This window comes from Mirounga leonina, unplaced genomic scaffold (genome assembly GCF_011800145.1).
Source record: "Mirounga leonina isolate KUSES-001 unplaced genomic scaffold, KU_Mleo_1.0 Mir_53, whole genome shotgun sequence".
NCBI classification, from domain to species: domain Eukaryota; kingdom Metazoa; phylum Chordata; class Mammalia; order Carnivora; family Phocidae; genus Mirounga; species Mirounga leonina.
Window position 1 is genome coordinate 64141622 of NW_023270807.1, and position 23379 is coordinate 64165000.

At 38.0% G+C, this 23379-nt stretch overlaps 1 protein-coding gene across 1 annotated transcript in view; it reads left to right on the forward strand.

Moving 5' to 3' along the window:
• AFG1L (AFG1 like ATPase) overlaps window positions 1–23379 on the forward strand; it is a 226300-nt gene that overhangs the window by 64372 nt on the left and 138549 nt on the right. Inside the window, exon 4 of the mRNA XM_034991745.1 lies at window positions 12024–12075. Within this exon, the coding sequence (XP_034847636.1) occupies window positions 12024–12075 (52 nt within the window). The remainder of the gene's footprint in view (window positions 1–12023; window positions 12076–23379) is intronic.

The window sequence follows — 23379 nt, forward strand, 5'->3', positions numbered from 1 at the left end:
TTTGTTCTTTTAATCCATGAATATGGAATGTTTTCCCATTTCTTTGTGTCTTCCTCAATTTCTTTCATGAGTGTTCTATAGATTTCTGAGTACAGATCCGTTGCCTCTTTGGTTAAGTTTATTGCTAGGTATCTTATGGTTTTTGATGCAATTTTAAATGGGATCGATTCCTTAATTTCTCTTTCTTCTGTCTCATTGTTAGTATATAGAAATGCAACTGATTTCTGTGCATTGATTTTATATCCTGCCACTTTGCTGAATTCCTGTGAGTTCTAGCCATTTTGGAGTAGAGTCTTTTGGGTTTTCCAGATAGAGTATCATGTCATCAGTGAAGAGTGAGAATTTGACTTCTTGCTGATTCAGATGCCTTTTATTTCCTTTTGTTGTCTGAGGCTAGGACTTCTATTACTATGTTGAACAGCAGTGGTGAGAGTGGACATCCCTGCCATTGTTCCTGATCTTAGGGGAAAAGCTCTCAGTTTTTCCCCACTGAGAATGATATTCTGTGGGCTTTTCGTATTATGGCTTTTATGTTATTGAGGTATTTTCCTCTATCCCTACACTGTGAAGAGTTTTGATCAAGAAAGGATGCTGTACTTTGTCAAGTGCTTTTTCTGCGTGTATTGAGAGGATCATATGGTTCTTGTCCTTTGTTTTGTTAATGTAGTGTATCACATTGATTGATTTGCAGATGTTGAACCACCTTGCAGCCCAGGAATAAATCCCATTTCGTCGTGGTGAATCCTGTTGGCTAGTATCTTGGTGAGAATTTTGGCATCCATGTTCATCAGGAATATTGGTCTCTAATTCTCCTTTTCGGTTGGGTCTTTGTCTGGTTTTGGGATCAAGGTAATGCTGGCCTCATAAAATGACTTTGGAAGTTCTCCTTCCATTTCTATTTTTTGGAACAGCTTCAGAAGAATAGGTATGTATTCTTCTTTAAATGTTTGGTAGAATTCCCCTGGGAAGCCATCTGGCCCTGGGCTCTTGTTTGTTGGGAGATTTTTGATTATTGCTTCAATTTTCTTGCTGGTTTGGGGTCTGTTCAGGTTTCCTATTTCTTCCTGGTTCAGTTTTGGTAGTTTATACATCCCTAGGCATGCATCCAGTTCTTCCAGATTGCCTGATTTGTTGGCATATAGTTACTCATAATATGTTCTTATAATTGTTTGTATTTCTTCAGTGTTGGTTGTGATCTCTTTCATTCATGATTTTATTTATTTGGGTCCTTTCTCTTTTCTTTTTGATAAGTCTGGCCAGGGGTGTATCAATCTTAATTAATTCTTTAAAAGAACCAGCTCCTAATTTTGTTGATGTGTTCTGTTCTTTTGGTTTCTATTTCATTTGTTTTTGCTCTAATCTTTATTAATTCTCTTCTCCTGCTGGGTTTAGGCTTTATTTGCTGTTCTTTCTCCAGCTCCTTTAGGTGTAAGGTTAGCGTGTGTATTTGAGACCTTTCTTGTTTCTTGAGAAAGACTTGTATTGCTATATACTTCCCTCTTAGGACCACCTTTGCTGCATCCCAAAGGTTTTGAACAGTTGTGTTTTCATTTTCATTTGTTTCCATGAATATTTAAAATTCTTCTTTAATGTCCTGGTTGACCCATGCATTCTTTAGTAGGATGTTCTTTAACCTGCATTTGTGGTCCTTCCAAATTTTTTCTTGTGGTTGACTTCAAGTTTCATAGCATTGTGGTTTGAAAATATGAATGGTATGATCTCAGTCTTTTCATACTGGTTCAGGTCTGATTTGTGACCCAGTATGTGATCTATTCTGGAGAATGTTCCATGTGCACTCAAAAAGCATATGTATTCTGCTGCTTTAGGATGAAATGCTCTGAATATATTTGTTAAGTCCAGCTGATCCAGTGAGTCATTTAAAGCCCTTGTTTCCTTGTTGATCTTCTATGTAGATAATCTGTCCATTGCTGTGAGTGGGTTGTTACCGCCCCCTACAATTCTTGTATTATTATCAATGTGTTTCTTTAATTTTGTTATTAATTGGTTTATATAATTGGCTGCCCCATGTTAGGGGTATAAATATTTATAATTGTTACATCTTGTTGGAGAGACCCTTTAATTATGATATAGTGTCCCTCCTCATCTTTTATTACAGTCTTTGGTTTAAAATCTAATTTGTCTGATATAAAGATTACTACCCAACTTTCTTTTGCTGTCCATTAGCATGATAAATGATTTTTCCACACCCTCACTTTCAATCTGGAAGTGTCTTTGGGTCTAAAATGAGTCTCTTGCAGCCAGCAGATTGATGGGTCTTGCTTTTTTTTTTTTTTTTAAAGATTTTTTTTTAAAGATTTTATTTATTTGACAGAGAGAGATAGCCAGAGCAGGAACACAAGCAGGGGGAGTGGGAGAGGGAGAAGCAGGCTCCCCGCCGAGCAGGGAGCCTGATGCGGGGCTCGATCCCGGGACTCCAGGATCAGGACCTGAGCCGAAGGCAGTCGCTCAACCGACTGAGCCACCCAGGCGCCCGGGTTCTTGCTTTTTTATCCAAGCTGATACCTGTGTCTTTTGACTGGGGGCATTTAGCCAATTCACATTCAGAATAACTATTGAAAGATATGAATTTAGTGCTATTATATTACCCGTAAAGTCACTATTTGTGTATATTGTCTCTGTTCCTTTCTGGTCTATGTTACTTTTGAGCTCTTTCTTCGCTTAAAGGATCTCCTTTAATATTTCTTGCAGGGCTGGTTTAGTGATCACATTCTTTTAGTTTGTATGTCCTGGAAGCTTTTTATCTCTCCTTCTATTTTGAATGACATCTTTACTGGATAGAGTATTCTTGGCTACATATTTTTCTCATTTAGCACTCTGAATATATCATGCCAATCCTTTCTGGCCTGCCAGGTCTCTGTGGATAGGTCTGCTGATAGTCCTTGTAGGTTATGGACCTCTTGTCCCAAGCTGCTTTTAGGATTTTCTCTTTGTCTCTGAGATTTGCAAGTTTCACTATTCTATGTCAAGGTGTTGACCTATTTTTATTGATTTTGAAGGGGGTTCTCTGTGCCTCCTGGACCTGAATGCCTGTTTCCTTCCCCAGTTTAGGGAAGTTCTCTGCTATAATTTGCTCCAGTATACCTTCTGCCTGCCCCCCTTTCCGCTTCTTGTGGAATCCTAGTTATCCTAATATTGTTTCGCTTTATGGTATCACTTATCTCTTGAATTATCCCCTCGTGATCCAGTAGTTGTTTATCTCTCTTTTTCTCAGCTTCTTTATTCTCCATCATTTTGTCTTCTATATCACTAATTCTCTCTTCTGCCTCACTTATTTTAGCAGTTAGAGCCTCCATTTTTTATTGTATCTTATTAATAGCCTTTTTGTTTTAACTTGATTAGATTTTAGTTCTTTTATTTCTCCAGAAAGGGATTCTCTAGTGTCTTCTATGCTTTTTTTTCAAGCCCAGCTAGTATCTTTATAATCGTTATTCTGATCTCTAGTTCCAACATCTTACTTATATCCATATGGATTAGGTCCCTGGCAGTCAGTACTGCCTCTTGTTCTCTTTTCTGAGGTGAGTTTTTCCAACTTGTCAATCTGTCCAGAGAAGAATAGATGAAGGAGAGAACAGAATATTAAAATGGCAACAACGACCCCAAAGAAATATACATGAAACAAATCAGAAGAGACCTGAAACTGAAAAAAATATTAAAAAAAAAAAAGAATATAATCATACAAGTGAATAGAACAGAGTAATACACTGGATCCTGTGTGTATTTTGGTCTGTTTGTTAGAAAACTACATCCCAAAATTGTAAAGAAAGAAAAACTTATGTGTGTAGAAAAATAAAATTAAATACATTGGAAGGATAGAATGTAACTGTAAAAATGAAAATTAAAAGACAAAAAAAAGGGGTATAAACAGGGGAACAGAACAGAGCAGTACATTATATCCTGAGTGTATTTTGTTCTGTTAGAAGAAACTACATCCTAAAATTGTAAAGAAAGAAAAACATATATATATATATACATATATATATACACACATATATATATACATATATATATACACACAAAAATAAAATTAATTACATCAAAAGGGTAGAATGTAAGTGTAAAGATGGAAATTAAAAAAGACTTTAACAAAAAGAAAAGAGAATATGATCAGACGGGTGAAGAGAACAGAGCAATACACTAGATTCTCGATGTATTTTGGTCTGTTTGTCAGAAGAAACTGCATCCAAAAATTGTAAAAAAAGAAAAACTTATATATACAAAAATAAAATTAAATACAACAAAAGGATAGGGTGTAAGTGTAAAAAAGAAAATTAAAAAAGATTTAAAAAAAAGAGTTGATAAAATAAATTGGTTGAAAAAGGAAAGAGAGGGTGCCTGGGGGGCTCAGTCGTTAAGCATCTGCCTTCAGCTCAGGTCATGATCCCAGGGTCCTGGGATCGAGTCCCACATCGGGCTCCCTGCTCAGCGGGAAGCCTGCTTCTCCCTCTCCCACTCCCCCTGCTTGTGTTCCTGCTCTCGCTCTTTCTCTCTCTGTCAAATAAATAAATAAAATCTTAGGGGAAAAAAAAATGGAAAGAGAAAAAAAATTAAAATTGAAGGACTAAAGAATCATGGGGAAAACCCCATGAATTTTATATAATTTTTCCCCTAGTGCTGGAGTTTTGCAGTTCTGTGTGATCAGTAAACTTGGTCTTGGCCGGATATTCTTGCTGATCTTCTGAGGGAGGGGCCTGTTGTGCTGAATCTCAGGTGCCTTTGCCCCAGGTGGAATTGCACTGCCCTTGCCAGGGGGGCCAGGCTAAGTATGCTGTTCTGGATTCCTCTATGTGGCTTTTGTTCCCTGAAGGCTTTCTGAGCCTCTTTAGGGGATGAGAATGAAAATGGCAGCCTCTCAATCTGCAGCCCCAGAGCTGAAATCTCGGAGCCCCACTCCTCAGTGCATTCTCAGGGAAAAACTGTCAATCGCTCCTGTCTTCCTGGTCTCTTTCTGCACTCTGTGTTCACCCAGCTTGTGACCAAGCGTTTCTCTCTCAGGCATGGGATCCTGTTTGGAGCCTCCAAACCCAGCAAACTTCTGCCGTGCACACCTGCACCTTTCCTCCCCAGGTGAGGAAGTGGGAGGATCTCATGGTAGTTCTGCTGCTTGCTGGGCCCCTGCTTGGAGAGTGGTTGTGCTAACATGCTGGTTTATGGAATAAACTGAGATCCCACTCCTGGGCTCACTGATTGCAGCTGGCTTTCTTGCTCAGATGCCTGGGGACTCTGCCGCACTCAGGCATCCCCGGTCTTCCTGTGTCCCTGGGGATCCTGAGACCATACTGTCCCACCTAGGATTCTGCCCTGCTTCACACCTGAGCATCTTTCAGGCAGGGATGTCCCTCAAGGGAGCAGAGTTTTTAAAGTTTTGATTTTGTGCTCAGCTGCTAAATCACTTTCCAGTGCTGGCTGATGGAGGTTTACCCCCCTTCCCTGTTTATCTATCCATTTATTGCCTCAGATTGACTTCTCTGTACCTCCTACCTTGCAGAAAGTGGTTGCTTTTTTATTTGTAGAGTTGCAGCTATTCTTCAATTTCCCAGTTAAATTCACAGGTGTTCAGAATGATTTGATAGCTACCTAGCTGAATTCCTGGGACCAGAGGAAGCTAAGGTCTCCTACTCCTCCGCCATATTGGACTCCTCAAATTCCCTCCCCCACAACGTTTTATTTTGAAAAATTTCAACAATACACTTAAATCCATGAATGGTTAACATTTTGCCCCATTTGGTTTTTCTCTGTAAATATATATATAATTTTCTTTAATTAGCTGAAAGTTGCAACATAATAACACTCGACCCTTTAAAACATCATTATGTATTTCCTAACAAGGACATCCTCCTGCATAACTGTATTACCATTATCACACCCAAGAAATTTAACATTGATATGATAATATTATCTAAAATAGAGTTGCTTGATTTTACCAAAGAAAAACACAGGATGTCCAGGTATGTTATTCAGATAAATAATACTTTTTTAGTGTATGTATATCTCTTGCAATATTTGGGAGATACACACACACACATACATACATACTAAAAAATTATTTGATGTTAATCTGAAATTCCCATTTAACTGGACATTGTGTATTTCATCTTGCAACCCTAAATATGAAGCCCACATTTAAATTTCTTCAGTTGTTCCCTAAATATCCCTTTAACTGTGTGTGTGTGTGTGTGTGTGTGTGTGTTTGGATTCACACTTTGCATTGGTTATGTCTCATAAAATTTTGATAGAATGTTTGGATGTTTACTTTTTAAAATGTAAACCCCATGTTCAAAAGATTCTTTGGGTGAAAATCAGCTTTTATATACTGTATATAAACTTCAAAATGTAAATTTTACTAAACTTAGTGGCTTGGAGTGTATCACCAAATGCACAACAGCCAGGACCCCAAACGCTGGTGATATCAGCACAGTTCTTTTTTTTTTTTTTAAGATTTATTCATTTATTTACTTGAGAGAGAAAGAGAGAAGGACACTGAACATGTTGGGGAGGGACAGAGAGAGAGTCCCAAGCAGACTCTGTGTTGAGTGGAGAGCCTGGTCTCATGACCCTGAGATCATGACCTGAGCCAAAGCCAGGATTTGGACGCCTAACTGACTGCGCCACCCAGGTGCCCCACAGCACATTTCTTTATTGTACAATTGTTAGTTTAGCCATATTGTTTAAAACAATTTTAATGACATTCTTTTGACACCTGCTTTTCTTATCCTCCCTTCTGATTTAGGTTATTACAGTAAGTCTCCTAAACTTGAGAAGGCTGTCTGATTAGAGAGTTCTAGGAGTTTTACTTTTTGGTTTTTGTTTTGGGGATTCCAGAGATAAGTGATATTATTCATTATATGTGTTTTTCTTTTTTTTTTTAAGTTTATTTATTTTAAGTAATCTCTACACCAACGTGGGGCTTGATCTCACAACCCCAAGATCAACAGTCATAGGGTCTTCCAACTGAGCCAGCCAGGCACCCCAGTATATGTCTTTTTCTGCCAGATTTACTTTACTTAGTATAATGCCCTCAAGGTCCGTCCATGCTGTTACAAATGGCAAGATTTCCTTCTTTTTTATACCTGAATAATATCCCAATGTATATATTTTCTTTATCCATTTTCAATTTTTGGACACTTTTGTTATTTTCATGTCTTGGTTGTGCAGCAATAACATGGGGGTGCAGATATCTTTCTTAGTGTTTTCATTTCCTTTGGATAAATACCCAGAAGTGGAATTACTGGACAACTTTAGGGGTATCTCCAAAAGTGTACACGGGCGCCTGGGTGGCTCAGTTGGTTGGGCGACTGCCTTCGGCTCAGGTCATGATCCTGGAGTCCCAGGATCGGGTCCCGCATCGGGCTCCCTGCTCGGCAGGGGGTCTGCTTCTCCCTCTGACCCTCTTCCCTCTCGTGCTCTCTGTCTCTCACTCTCTCTCTCTCAAATAAATAAATAAAATCTTAAAAAAAAAAAAAAAAAGTGTACAGTGTGACCTCCCCAAAGGGGAGGACATTAAAATTCACTGTGCTATGAAAAAAAAAAGATTGCAGCAGTTCATATTCTTACTAATTTATGAGCCTGCCTGTCTCCTTACATTTTTGATGGTACTGTATTCTCTCAGACTTTTAGATTTTTGTCATGGCAGTATTTCATTGTTATTTTATTTTATTTTATTTTTTTAAAGATTTTATTTATTTATTTGACAGGGAGAGACAGCCAGAGAGAGAACACAAGCAGGGTAAGTGGGAGGGAGAGAAGCAGGCCTTCCGCCGAGCAGGGAGCCCGATGCAGGGCTCGATCCCAGGACCCTGGGATCATGACCTGAGCCGAAGGAAGACGCTTAACGACTGAGCCACCCAGGCGCCCTTCATTGTTATTTTAAAACATACCTCTTTTATTGTGAAGGAGAATAAGTATTCTTTCAAATGTTTAAGCCATTTGTATTTGTTTTCTTATCGGTTTATAAAAACTATGCTTACTAAGGAAACAAATTCTTGTCTGTAATATTGCCAGATTTTTTTTCTTGCCTTTTTACTGTTCTTAGCATTGTTTTCCCAAACAGATATGTTTAATTTCACTGCTTTTAATGTTTCTGTCTTTTCCATTATAGCTTTTGGGTTTATGTCTTGCTTACAAGACATTACACTTAATAGATTGTAAAAATAAATTCACAGGAACACATTTATAAAGCTGTTGCTGAAAAGGATTACAAGAGAAGTGAAACATTTAATTTGATGGGCATGGTTCCTGGGAAAGTGGTGGGGGTGAGGACTGAGATCCAGAAATTGATAAAAAGTTACATAGGAAGAAGAATCATCTTACTTCGTCGTAGGAGAGAGAGAGGAAAAAATGAGTGCAGATATGGGTGAGATTGCAATTTCTTTTCTTTTTTTTAAAAGACTTTATTTATTTGACAGAGAGAGACACAGCAAGAGAGGGAACACAAGCAGGGGGAGTGGGAGAGGGAGAAGCAGGCTTCCTGCTGAGCAGGAAGCCCCCCATGCGGGGCTCGATCCCAGGACCCTAGGATCATGACCTGAGCCGAAGGCAGACGCTTAACCATCTGAGCCACCCAGGCGCCCCAACATACAGATTTTTAAATCCCTTGAAATAATTTCAATAGTTTTTGGTAGACTGAAAATATATTAGGAGAAAATTAGCTTACCTCTCAAAGTGGAAATACTTGGAGTATATATTGTTTAGGTAGATGGTATCTAACATGTTATAGTTATATATTATAGTTACATAATTAGAAAATGTGTGTGTAATATATAGTGTAACATATTTGTTAAAATGTTCTTTCCAAAATATGTTGAGTTTGAGTGGGTAAAACAGAAGATAGAACCAAATGATATTTTTTTGGACAGCATTGATTGAGTTCTCTCTATGTCATCTTTTTTCCCCAATCTGTTAAATTTTTGCCTCGAACTTCATTTATTTAGCATATATTGATGGTATCATGTGAATAGTACTAGAGTAGACCCAGGACTATTCCTGCAAAATGTGTTGTGAAGAATTATGAATTGCTGTGACACTTCACAGAATACAGAATGTTGCTTTCTTTCTTTTTTTTTTTTTTAAGATTTTATTTATTTATTTGACAGAGAGAGACACAGAGAGGGAGGGAACACGAGCAGGGGGAGTGGGAGAGGGAGAAGCAGGCTTCCCGCTGAGCAGGGAGCCCGACGTGGGACCCAATCCCAGGACTCTGGGATCATGACCTGAGCCGAAGGCGGACGCTTAACGACTGAGCCACCCAGGCACCCCCTGAATGTTGCTTTCAAAAGATTTCTAATACATAGAATATACTTAGAGATTATGAGGTTGTATGCAAGTTTTCCAATTTGAAGCTGTTCTAAAATTATTTAAGAGCATAATGCTTTTTTCTGACAAGTTGAAAATAGAATAACCAGTGTACAAGAATGGCACATATAAGATTTTAAAACAAAACAAATTAAGAGGTTTTGGCAGGAGTAGAATCTGCTTTCCGTTGAAGTTTAAGAATAGATGGAGAGTTAATGTGCAGAAGAACACAGGGAAGGCATCCAGCTGGCAGAATCAAAGCAAAGAAGATCCTTTTGCCTAAACCATGGGGAAGGTTCTTCTGGAAGGGGCGTGCTGGAGTCAGGGGCTGGGTTCTCAGAGAAAGCCAAGAGGAGCAAGAAAGCTAGAGAGGTTTCTGAGGTATGTTGGAGTGAACCCACAGATTAAAAAACAAAAGCATTTTGTATAATCAAAACTAGATGATATCATAGCCTTTGAGAATGTTCTCTGCCGAACATCTGCTCTGGTTTGTGCTAAGTGGCATAGCCTTCACTTCTTTCTGCTTTTACCCTGTCTGAATTCTCTCTGCCCTGGCTTACCTTGGCTTTTGCACAGGTCTCTAGAAGCTGTTGCAGAGTTTGAAGATTACTCTTCTAAGTGAAACAAAATTTAGGATGGTTATTAGGGCTGATAATAATATCAGGCAAAGAGAAGTTCCACTTTGTTTCTTCCTTTGGAGCCCTCCATCCTCCTGTTTCCTTCCGGACGTGATTGCTTTCTTGATCTGCTTGTGCCTCTTTGCTTCTAGAGCAACCCTCCATCTTACCAGGGCTTCCTTCTCAGGCTCATCTGTCTTTTCTGGAGTCAAGGTGTTCCTATTTCTGACGGGGAGGTGTTTTTAAGACCCTCTATGTATGGAATGCCAATTTTCCATTTTCGTACTTGATGGAGAGATTGGATGGATTAGATTGGAAATCATTGTCCCTCAAATCTTATTCAAGTCTTTATCTGTTGTTTGTGATCTGTTCCCTTGCCCCTTTGTTATCCTCCCGAAAAGCCACCTAGGATGTTTGTAGGGTGTTCTTTGTATCCCTGGTATCTGAAATTTCAGGATTGGGACTTGGTATAGGTTTTATTTCCCTTCCTGTGCTGGGTACTTACTCTTTCCTCCCAATCTAGAAATGAAGTCCTTCAGATTTGAGAAAAAATCTTTGCATTCTTTCTTAGATAACTTCCTCCTCTCCTTTTTCTTCTATTTTCTCTTTCTGGAATTCCTTTTTTGTCAGATATTGGACCTCCTGATGAATTAATCCAGTAATTTTCTTATATTTTTCCATGTATTCTTGTTGCTGTTTATTTGTTGTATTTTTTTGAGACAGCTCCTCAAGTTTATCTTCTAATCCTTTTTCTGAAATTGTATTTCTGCTACCATACTTTTTTTTTTTTAAGATTTTTTTATTTTGGGGGCGCCTGGGTGGCTCATTCGTTAAACGTCTGCCTTTGGCTCATGAGGGTCATGATCCCAGGGTCCTGGGATCGAGCCCCGCATCAGGCTCCCTGCTCAGCAGGAAGCCTACTTCTCCCTCTCCCACTCCCCCTGCTTGTGTTCCCTCTCTTGCTGTGTCTGTCTCTGTCAAATAAATAAATAATACCTTTAAAAAAGGAAAAGATTTTTTTATTTTTAAGTAATCTCTACACTCAACGTGGGGTTTGAACTCATAACCCTGAGATCAAGAGTCACATGCTCTACTGACTGAGCCAGCCAGGTGCCCCCCTGCTACCATATTTTAAATTTCAAAATGTTCTTTTGTTCTTGATGTTCCTTTTTCAAAATTGCATTTTGTTCTTGCTTTACAGTTTTAATAGCTTCTCTTATTTTCCCCAGCATGTTAATTATGTTGATTGCAGTTTTATTTTTAAAAGATTTTCTTTATTTATTTGAGAGAGAGAGTGCATGTGCATGAACAAGGGTGGGAGAGGAGCAGAGGGAGAGGGACAAGCAGACTCTGCACTGATTGTGGAGCCCCACGTGGGGCTCGATCCCAGACCCTGAGATCATGACCTGAGCCGAGATCAAGAGGTGGATGCTTAACCGACTGAACCACCCAGGTGCCCCTGTTTCCTCTGAGTTTTTCTCCCTTCTGTACCCTTGTTCTGGTCTCCAGCTTTCATCTTGAACGTTTTCCTTTTCAAGTTTCTATTGATTGTTGTGTGTCAGTTCATTTTAGAATCTTTTCAGATACTAACAAGCCAACTGAAGGCTCTATCCGTAAGAGGTTGGTTGACTGGTGTGCTCTACTGTAAGGTGATCTAATAGGGACCAGTTATTTCTTTAAGAGAAGTCTGCACATAAGTACCTTCAGATTTTTGTTTGTTTGTTTTCCTTTTTTTCTGGAGACTATTCAGTGTCTCTAGAAAAATTCTTCTGATCTCTTGCTTGCTGGGAATGGTCTAGGCTATTATTGTTTGGGGAGCCCATTTAGGAAAGAGGGGGAAGATTACCTAGTTACTAAATGATGTAGGGGATGCAAACTCAAGTTGTGTCCCTTCAGAGCCCTTGCTCTGGGCTTTATGATTCTTGCCTCCTGCATTAAAATGTAACTTGGGCTTCATAGCCTTTTACATCAAATATTTTAACTTATTGTGTACAATAGCCCATTTTAGTCCTGTATCTGACAGTTAGGAACACTCTGTATGTGATGATATTTAATTATTTCCATGTAAGAGATTTATAATTTGTTCTTAATTTGCAGCTTTTTTCAAGGAGCAGACCTCCAAGAGGCCTATATGTTTATGGAGACGTTGGTAAGTATGTTAAAGTAAGTTTCGAGTGGTCTAAACAGGAGGCTCCCAGCTTTCACTCAGGGATATTTCCATTTCCACCCCTCAGTCCATTGCCAGCCAGGGAATAGGATGAAGCAAAGTAAAATGGGGGGGGGGGGGAGGAGGGCCATTATCTTAGTTTTCTTTTCTTTTTCTTCTCAGGGTGCGACTGTAGTTTAGGATTGGTTAGCATGGTAGGCTGCAGACATTGCTTAGTGTATAAACTGAGTTGATCTCAGGGAAGGTAATCATTTATAAATAGGTTACTAGATAAATAAGAATCTCATTTCTCAAAGCTATTTGACTCAGCTAATACTTAAAAAAAATTAGTTGTTCTTTTTTACTTTTAATTTCCGCTTATATTTTTACTCATAATCTAAACCCTTGTCCTCAATTTAGTTACTATTATCTTTCATTGAGTTATTAGTGGATATTCTTAATGAATGAGTGGTTATGTTTCCTTGGTCTCCCACATCCATATATTGGGTACAGTTTTCTTGGAAACTTTATAAGCTGTTGCTTACTTTTTAGATTTTCCTAATCAAAGAATGTCTTGCTTCTTTTCTGACTTCATTCTTGGTGAACTTGTCTGTTTTTTGGCTTCAGTTTCCTTCAAACAAATTCTTCTCTCCTAGTTCTAAACCTCTCCCTATTTACCCACCTTCACTGACGTCATGAAGGTGGCTCTTACTTTATCTGGTCTTATTGCTTATCAATCATTTCTTTTATTGGCTAACTAAAAATGCACATTTACATATAGCAAAATCAGTTTTGCTGCTCAACTGATAAATCTCAGGCTCCCCTATAGCCATAACAGATTTGTGTTATGAGGAAGTAGAGGCAAAGTTTCTTATCTTAGTAAGAATTTTAGGACAAGAAAAATAATAGGAGCCAAATAAGTAGTTATAGTGCCTTAAAGATCCAACTGTTCTTTTCTGGGTCCTCCCTCTTATTTGTTTTTGAATGCCTGTTTTACATTTATAGATTTACATTTATTTATTTAGCAAGTCTAATAAAAAGAATTGGTGAATTCATAAACAAGTGAGTGAGAGAGCTTGCCCCTTAAGATTCTTTATGTTCTTGGAGCTTACAGATTTGAAAACTGTTAAAGAAGCTCAAGCTGTTCTTTTTCTTAGTTCATTGGCTAATTGGTATTTTTGAGAACAGTGCAGGCTTACTTCTTATTTAAAAAGCAATTTATGCCAGGTGTTTGAGCAGTTTTATGTGTCCACACCTTTGGGTACTGCTAGCAGGTCTCATTCTGTTGTCTCTCATTCTTTGCCTCTTTGGAGAACAGTTACTTCCTATACCTTCACTTTCATGTTTAGTCATTGCTAAAATCAATATCTTTGTTTCTCCTGTTACTTCAACCACTTAACCATACATGGAGATGGTTAGTAAAACCCAACTGTTTCCACTTCTGCAAAAGGACTTAAAAAATAATAATAATACCCCAAACCTATAAAAGTTAATGGATTTTAGTCTGGAAAATACAGCCATATGCTAATAAATTGAAGGGAGGTGTGATAAATATAATTCATCTGAGTGCTTGAAAGAATTAGAGAGGATATGGTAACATCTGTGGTTGTTCACAGAGCTGGGTGTGTGGCAACATTTGGTTAAGAACATCTTTATATTGCAGAGAGGGGAAGAGAAAGGAATTCTACAGTAGGAAGGGAAATGAACATTTTTTATGACTGTACTCCGTTTAGTTTAGAATATTTACAAAACAGGGCACCTGAGTGGCTCAGTCGGTTAAGTGTCTGCCTTCGGCTCAGGTCATGATCCCAGAGTCCTGGGATTGAGCCCCGCGTTGGGTTCCCTGCTCAGCAGGGAGTCTGCTTCTCCCTCTCCCTCTGCCCCTCCCCTTGATTATGTGCTCTCTCTCTCTCTCTCTGTCAAATAAATAAATAAAATCTTAAAAAAAAAATACAAAACAGGTAATAAAGGATAGGTCAGATTCTTATTTTGCATGGAGGGGGGTTGCTATCTGGGAGAATAGCCTCAGAATGCTCTCACAAGCTCTTTTTCGTTACTATTTTCCTTTTTTAGACTTGGGAAACAGGTGTTCAATTTTGAAGAGATTCAGTGGGAAAGATGTCTGTTTCAGAGCACCCCCTTCTGCTCCTTATTCCTGTACTTGCCCTGGGCTCTGACATGAACACTCCATTCTACTTGTGTTGAGATGATTGACTCAGATGGACCCTCAATCCAGGGAACTCCAGTAGAGTTGATATGTAAACTGGAGACCTTATCATCATGATTCAACCTTGAAATGTTTTCATTAATAAAATGCTTAGCATATCTCATGCAGAAGCCAAATGCTGCAGTAGGAGTGTTTTGTGGCTTCATTCTTACCCGTATAGTTGGCTTCCTCCTTTTTTTTTTAAAAGATTTTATTTATTTGTCAGAGAGGGGGAGAGAGAGAGCGTGTGCACAAGCAGGGGGGGCAGCAGGCAGAGGGAGAAGCAAGCTCCCCGCCGATCAAGGAGCCCGATGCGATGCAGGACTCGATCCCAGGACCCTGGGATCATGACCTGAGCCAAAGGCAGACGCTTAACAGACTGAGCCACCCAGGCTGCCCAGTATAGTTGGCTTTCTTACAACAAGGTTTCAGCTCTTGACTAGCAGCCTGTGGTGGTGATGGCAGGGTTAATGATTCCTCCTGTACATTTGGAGAGGATCAAAGTACATTTTTGTTTATCAGTCCCTTTTCTGCTGCCTCCTGGTTGAATTCTGGGCTTGGGTGATGGAGGACAACACTTCCAGCTCCTTCAGCAGGGGGCTTGGCTGTGAAAAGGGCAACACTGGGAGGGGGATGGTCAAGTAGTCATTTTTGGCTTCATAACTATATAGGCTTGAGAGTTAGAAGAGTTTTAGCTTTTATAAATTACTCTTCCTCGTAAAAATCTGCTCTTGAGAAAAACACAAGGTTTTATTTAGGATACTATAGAGACCAAAACAAAATTGTGAAGTAGGTAAAATTTAGTGTTGGTTTCTTCCCCACATTTTTTCAACATCTGTCCTCATTCTTGTGTTCACTTGACAAATTTTATTGAACATTTGCTGTGTGCCAGGCAGTGTGTTGTTTCTGCAGATGTAATGGTGAATAAAAGCAGACACAGCCTTTGCTCACCCAAAGCTTATAGACTCTTGTGATGGCTCTGAAATATTTTTGAACATGACCCACAGTAAAACATATTTTTACATTCTGACCTATGTATGTATGTGTGTGTGCATGTGCACACATGCACACACACACCCCTGAAAAATAGTTTTATGAAAGAAAACTTACTCTGACGTGTGATACATTTGGATATTTTCTATTCTGTTCTAGTCTATGAAAAGATAATTCTGGTTGTAGAGGCAGTTTGAAAAACACTAGTCTAGTGTCTCTAATATCCATTACTACATGTTGGTGTGCTAGGGTTTTTTCCTGCTGTTTCATCTTTTTGGGCATTAGGATTTCTCATGCTGGACCTTCCACAGGACATAGCTTTCTCCTCTACTACTTAAACTGGTTGGACTCATATTATCCCAGGATCTACCTTCTAGCTAAATATCTGAACTACTTCTAAGCTGTTTCTAATCTAAACTATTCTAAACTACTTGCTAAAATTTTAATGGGTTCCATTGGATGAGTAGGTTACCTCACCAGAACATTTGCATTTAAAAAGAGTCTTCTAGGGGTGCCTGGGTGGCTCAGCTTGTTAAGCGTCTGCTTTTGGCTCAGGTCATGATCTCAGTGTTGTGGGATGGAGCCCCACATCAGGCTCCCTGCTTAGTGGGGAGCCTGCTTCTCTCTCTGCCTCTGCCCCTCCCCACTCGTGCTTGCTCTCTCTCTCTCTCTCAAATAAATAAATAAATAGATTTTAAATTTTAAAAAAATTAAAAAAAAAATAAAAAGAGCTTCTAAGAGTTAGAATTTCACTGGAACTTGATATATGAAATAGAACTGTAGTGATCCAGCTGATCACTTGGTGATTTTGGGCAGAGAAATCTTTTAGCATCTCTGAAATTCCACCATACACAGGGCTCTTGCCCACCATACTAAATCTAATGGTGTTTATCATAGCCACATTGAAAGAATTTTACATTTTAGAAAGACCTTTGTTACCTTTTTCCTCCCTTTTTTGGTAGTGTCATGAACTTAAATTTCCCTCATATTCTCCCTAAGCACTGTTTGGTGTTGAGGAAAGTCAAATATTAATAATTTTGGGGGTATATCTACTAGTCTCTGTTAGAAGTAGGAAAAAAAATTAGATGTTGGTAGAAATAAGATAAAGAATGAATACAAAATAAGTAGAGATTTAAGTATATACCATTTTCACACTCTAAAAATTAACATTATTTGTAATTTCATTAAATACTCAGATTTCTAATTGTCGTAAATGTTTGTTTTCAGTGTGCTATTAATTTTTTTAAAAGATTTTATTCATTTATTTGAGAGAGAGAGAATGAGAAAGAGAGCACATGAAAGGGGAGAGGGTCAGAGGGAGAAGCAGGCTCCCTGCTGAGCAGGGAGCCCAGTGCAGGACTCGATCCAGGGACTCGAGGATCATGACCTGAGCCGAAGGCAGTCGCTTAACCAACTGAGCCACCCAGGTGCCCAGTGTGCTATTAATTATTAAGTCTTTAGTCTCTTTGTGTGTGTGGGTGTGTGTATGTGTGTGTATGTGTGACATCATACCACAGAGATGCATCAGCAAAATTCACACTGTTACACACATATATATGTACACATACATATATAAACTAATTTGTCCTGTAGGATTTCCTACCACGTGGGTTTTGCTAATGCATCCCTGTGGTGTAATGGGAGTCTTTCAACTCTGTCTTTTTCAAGATCGTTTTGGCCATTCTATGACCTTTGCATTTCCACATTTTAGAATTGGCTGGTTAATTTCTTTAAAAAAAAAATCCTCCTGGGATTTTGATTGGGATTACATTCAATCTATAGATCAATTTGGAAAGAATTGATAACTTAAAATATTGATGTTTTTGATAAATACTGATTTTTTGATAAAAATTGAGTCTTCCAATCTATGGGCATGGTATGTTTCTTCATTTTTAAAGATCTTTAATTTCTCTCAGTGCTGTTTTATAGGTTGTAATGCAGAGTTCTGCCATATTTTTTGATAAATTTATTCCTATGTATTTTATGTTTTCTGATGCCACTGCAAATGGTATTGTGTTTTAAAATTTTAATTTCCAACTGATTGCTGCTAGTGTATAGAATCAATTGATTTTTTTGGTGACCTTGCTACATTCAGTTATAAACTCTAGTGGTTATTTGATAGATTCTTTAGGAATTTTTATGTATACAATCATGCTGTTGCAAATAAAGAATTTTTCCTTTACAATTTGTATGTCTTCTGATTCTTTTTCTTGCCTTATTGCACTAGCTAGGAACTCCAGTATAATGCTGAATAGAAGTAGTGAGAGTGAATGTCCTTGCCTTGTGTGAAATTTTAGGAGAAAAGTGTTCAGTCTTTCACTAATAAGTATGATGTTAATTGTAGGGTATTTTTTTTAATGTATTATTTTTCTTAATGTGGCAAAATATACATAACATAAAATTTACCATTTTAACTACTTTTACTTGTAAAGTTCAGTGGCGGTAAGTACATTGACATTATTTTGCAACCATCACACCATCCATCTCCAGAACATTTTCATCTTCATTTTTAAAGATCTTTAAATCTTTTGCAGCCATTATACCATCCATCTCCAGAACATTTTTCATCTTCCCAAACTGAAACTCTCTACCTATAAACAATAATTCCCCATTCCATATGCCCCTCTGTCCCAGGCCCTGGCAACCACCATTCAATTTTCTGTCCCTGTAAATTTGACTACTCCAGGTATGTCATATATAGTGGAATCATATATTATTTAAATTTTTGTGTCTAACTTATTTCACCTACCATAGTTTTATTCAGGGTTCATTTATGTTGTAGACTGTATCAGAATTCCATTACTTTTTAAGGCGGAATAGTATTCCAGCATATGTGTCCAATTTTTATCTGCTCATCTGTTGATGGATGTTTGGGTTATTTCCATCTTTTGACTGTGGTGAACAATATCTGAATCCCTGCTTTCAGTTCTTTTGTGTATATACCCAGAAGTGGAGTTGGTGGATCATATGGTCACTCTGTGTTTAATTTTTGGAGCAACTTCTATACTGTTTTCCACAGCAGCTGCACTATTTTACATTCCCACCAGCAATGTACAAGGGTCCTCATTTTTCCACATCCTTACCAATATTTGTTATTTTCTTCTTAAAAAAATAATAGCCATTCTAATGGGTGTTGAAGTGGTATCTCATTGTAGTTTTGATTTGCATTTCTCAAATGATTAGTGATGTTAAGCATCTTTTCATTGTATGTTTCTTTTTGTATTTGTCCTTTATGAGTTTGAAAAATATGCTTCTTTTCCTAGTCTGCTGAGAGATTTGGTCATGAATGTATGCTGACTTTTGTCAAACATTTTTTCAAATGTGATGATTATATGGTTTTTATATATTGAATTTTATTTTGATAGGGAGTTAAGTTACTTACATGCCAGCTTGATTCATTTGAAGTATTTTTTTTTTTTTAAGTAGGCTCCATGCTGGGCATGGAGCCCAATCTGGGGCTTGAACTCACGACCCTGAGATCAAGACCTGAGCTGAGATCTAGAGTAGTATGTTTAACGGACTGAACCGTCCTGGGGCCCCTGAAGTATTTTTTTAATTGAAATTTTTATTGAGATAATTATAGATTCACACTTGTAAGAAGTAATATGGAGATATCTGTGTACACTTTACTCATTTCCCCCCAAAGGTAACATTTTGCAAAACTATAGTATAAATATCACAAACAGAATGACATTGATATAATTCACTGATCTTATTCAAATTTCTTGTTTTACTTGTACTCATTTCTGTGTCTGTATTTAGTTCTGTACAATTTGTCAACTGTGTAGGTTCATGTATTTACTGCCACAGTCAAGGTACTGAACAGTTTTATCACCACGAGTCCCTTGTGTTGTTCATAATTTTGTAACCGTACCTACTCACCCTCTCTTTCTAAGTCCTGGCAGCCATCAATCTGTTCTCCATTTCTAAAATTCCATCATTTCAAAAATGTTATATAAATGGAAAAGTACATAACCTTTGAGATTGGCTTTCTGCCCCCACCCCAGTGTAATTTCTTAGAGATTCATCCAAGTTGTTGCATGAGTACAGTATCTCTGGAAATTGTTCATTTTACAGTTTCCTGATGGCCATTCTTTGCCTCACATCATGGAGTATCACCCTACACATGAGCAGCTAGTATTCAGCCAAAGACTTAAGAGTACCCACATGTTAATTTCTGGAGCTCTTTCATAGATAACTTCCTCCTCCCTGGCATTTTGCCGTGCAAATTTCCCTGGCATTGGACTCCCATAATTCTGATCTCTCTTAACGCAACTCAGCCTGCCCTGGGTGTTTTGTCCAGGATTCCTCCTTTCTGTGCAGCAGTCTGGAGGGTGCCTCTAAGCCAAAAGCTGCAGTGATATAGGGCTCATCTTGTTTTTCCCTTCTGTCGGGGATCAGAGTCTTGTATTTTTATTTTCCAGTGTCTGAAAATATTAGTTTCATATATTTCATCCAATTTTCTTTTAAAAAAAATTTTTTTTTTAAAGATTTTATTTATTTATTTGACAGAGAGATAGACAGAAGAGCACAAGCAGAGGGAGTGGCAGAGGGAGAGGGAGAAGCAGGCTCTGCACTGAGCAGGGAACCCGATGCGGGACTCGATTCCAGGACCCCGAGATCATGACCTGAGCCGAAGGCAGATGCTTAACCATCTGAGCCACCCAGGTGCCCCTGTATTTCATCCAATTTTCAAGGTGTTTATGTTGGGATGGCAAATCTGGAACCAGTTACTCTCACATGGTCTCTCAGAAGTTTTCGTTTTCTTGGATTCATCTGGAATTAATTTTGGTGTGAAATGTGAGTAGGAATCTAGTTTTATTTTCTGCAAATGGCTGAGCATTTGTCTTTAACAATTATTTTTTTCATATACACTGTTATTATATATCCTTAGGTCTGCTTAATTGGTTTAGTTGATTTTTTTAAAGAGTCCGGTACCACTCAAATATAATTTTCTAATTTCATGATACATTTTTATTGTATAGTTTCTCTTCTTTTCCTCCTTGCTTCCCCCAACCTCTATTACTTGCTACTTGATCTTGTTTTAGAGTATTTTCGGCACTTTAAAATGTTTTTAATTGTAATTTTTTAAAGATTTTTATGTATTTGTGAGAGAGAGAGAGTGAGCAAGCACAAGCAGGGAGAGGAGCAGGCAGAGGGAGAAGCAGGCTCCCTGCTGAGCAAGGAACCTGATGCGGAATTTGATCCCAGGACTTTGGGATCATGACTGGACTGAAGGCAGACACTTAACCAACTGAGCCACCCAGATGTCCCTTTTTCACACTTTTTAAAGAAATTAGCCACTCAGGAGAATTTTTAAAAGTGTGGGTGTTTTTATTTTATTCAAATATTAAGTACTTTATTTTTTTTCCAGTTAATTGTGGGTCTTAGATATCATGTCATATCAGAACGTATTGATCTACCTCATTCATTTTACTGGGTATATACTATTTTATTATATGAATGTTCCACAATTCACTTAATCAGTTTCCTGTTGATAGACCTTTATTTATTTATTTTTTATCAGGAGACTGACTTTAGGATCATGTTGTCAAGTTATTTCTAAATTGATTTTGATTGGGATTCCACTGAGCTTTGAAATAATTTAGGGAGCAAAAATATCTTTACAGGATTGATTTTGGTTCTGAGTATTTTAAAATACTTGTCTACCTTTTGATTGACATTGCCAAACTGACTTCCAGAAGGGTTGGTTTTATACTATCTCCAGAAGTATATTAGAGTGCTTGTTTTCTACATCTTCACGAACATAAAAATGGTATATCATGGGTGTTTTTCCTTGTATTCCTTTTATTCCTGGTAGAATTAAACTTTTAAAAATATGTTTAAAGCTATTTATATTTTTTGTGTCATTTGAATACTCATTTTTTCTTGTACATTGATCATCTTTTTTTCTTTCCCCTGTTAAATCTGTCCTGTTTAGTATTCTTTCAGTTGTAGTGGAAAAAAAAAAAAAAAAAAAAAGCCAGTTGAATTGGCTGAACCAGGGGAGGAATTTAATGGCTGGTTTAATTATTAAGTTGAATAATGGTCTGATTCAGCTGTGGGTAGATCTATATTTAATGTCTTAAGTGATATTTTTGGGATCTCTCTCCCCTTCCCTCCGTTTCCCTTTTCCTTCATCTTTTGGTTCTGCTTTCCTTTTTGGCTTCATTCTTGTTCATAGTTTTGTAGTTGGCTTCATTCTTGGTCACAATTTTTTGCTGTTATAAAAAATATTTCTGGAATTTTCTAGGTTGCTCCTTTAAAAAGAGAAGAGATGATTCTTATTTTCAGGATCCACATTAACTGCCTCTAGAGAACACTGACCTAACTGGGTCATGTGCTCATTACAGGGCCAACCACAGTGTATATGATAAAGGGGTATTTTGATTGGCTCATCCTGTGATTGATGCCCTCATAGAATCATGCTAAGTAGGGAAGTTTTCAAAAGTAAGAGATTTAGGACAGACCAAAAACAAAAACAAAAACCCCCCCAAACACCACTGTAGTTTCTAAGAGCTCTTCATATTTAAAGATATGTAAGGTTAATCTTTCAGGTTTCATGAAGACAGGGATTTTTGTCTGTTTTGTTTGCTACCAGATCCCGAGCACCCAGAATAGGGCCTCACATGTGTTATTCAGTAACAATATATTGATTAAATAAATAAGGATATTAATTTTATTTATAGTGATTTTGATATTCAGAAGGTTAATTTTTTTAAGGTTTTATTTATTTATTTGAGAGAGAGAGAGTACGCGCACACGCAAGTGAGCATGAGCAGGGGGGTGGGGCAGAGGGAGAGGGAGAAGCAGATCCCTGCTGAGCAGGGAGCCCGATGCAGGACCCGATCCCAGGACCCCAGGATCATGACCTGAGCCGAAGGCAGACACTTAACCTACTGAACCACCCAGGCGCCCCAGAAGGTTAAATTTCAGGTAGCCATTTTTTCCTTTATGATTTTTTTGCTTTTATCTCCAGAAGCTTTTTATATGATGGTCTTGTTATATTTTAAGCCTGTTTTTTAAAGACTCAGCGCAAAGATTACATTCAAATATATATTATTCACATTTTTTGTGAGTTCCTGACTTTTTTCTGGATCTACAAGCGTACTGTTTCATGCAGCAGAATTTAAAATTTTATTATTTTGCATAAATGTAATGATTCAAATCTGCTGCTACGCACTGTATCAAGAAATATTATACTAAATATTTTTTGCAAAATGATTACTTTTAAATCGAATTGGTTTCTTCATTAATGACCAGATGTGTTTGGTGAATTGTATTTTCACATACAAAAAACTTTCTGGTGATTCAGATGGCATGGGCTCAAAGCCATATGGAATGGAGGAAAGCCAAATAGATTTAAGACTTAGATCTCACATCCTGAGCCGCCTATGTATACTCGTAGCTCCTGGGAGGAGAGGATGGGCACTGTGGTGGGGTCGTGCCAGAGGAAGTGGTGAGCATGAGGGACAGCACCAGCATGCCCTGGCCTGGCCTGCTGAAGAATGCTGGGTCTGACCTGAGCCTGAGTACTGCCAATGTCCCCAAAGCTCTGGGCTTTCTGCGAGGGAATAAGACTTTCCGTGCATACTTTGTTAAATATGACTCTTCGATTACTAAAGCAATCACAGTGGTTCAAAGTTTCAGTGTTGAAGGGTTAACGGTTTCAATTTCTTCAAGTAGGCCTCATTTTGAAAGATTTATGTTCTCAGCTTTTTAAGACAGTGTTGTATCTTAAGAACACTTTTTTCAAAAGCTAAAACAAAACAAGCAAAGAAAAAAAAAAGACAGCAAGAAACAGACTTTTAACTATTGAGAACAAACTGATGGTTATCAGAGGGGAGGTGGCTGGGGGGGAAGGGTGAAATAGATGATGGGGATTAAGGAGCGCACTTACTGTGATGAGCACCACATGTTGTATGGAAGTGTTGAATCATTATATTGTACACCTAAAAAGTAATATTATACGGTGTGTTAACTATACTGCAATTAAAATAAAAAACTTAAAAGAGGATTAACATAAGAATAAAAAAAAACTTAAAAGAAAAAGAGCATAGTATCAACATGTATAAAAAAATACTGTAGGATATGCAAAGAGAAATAAA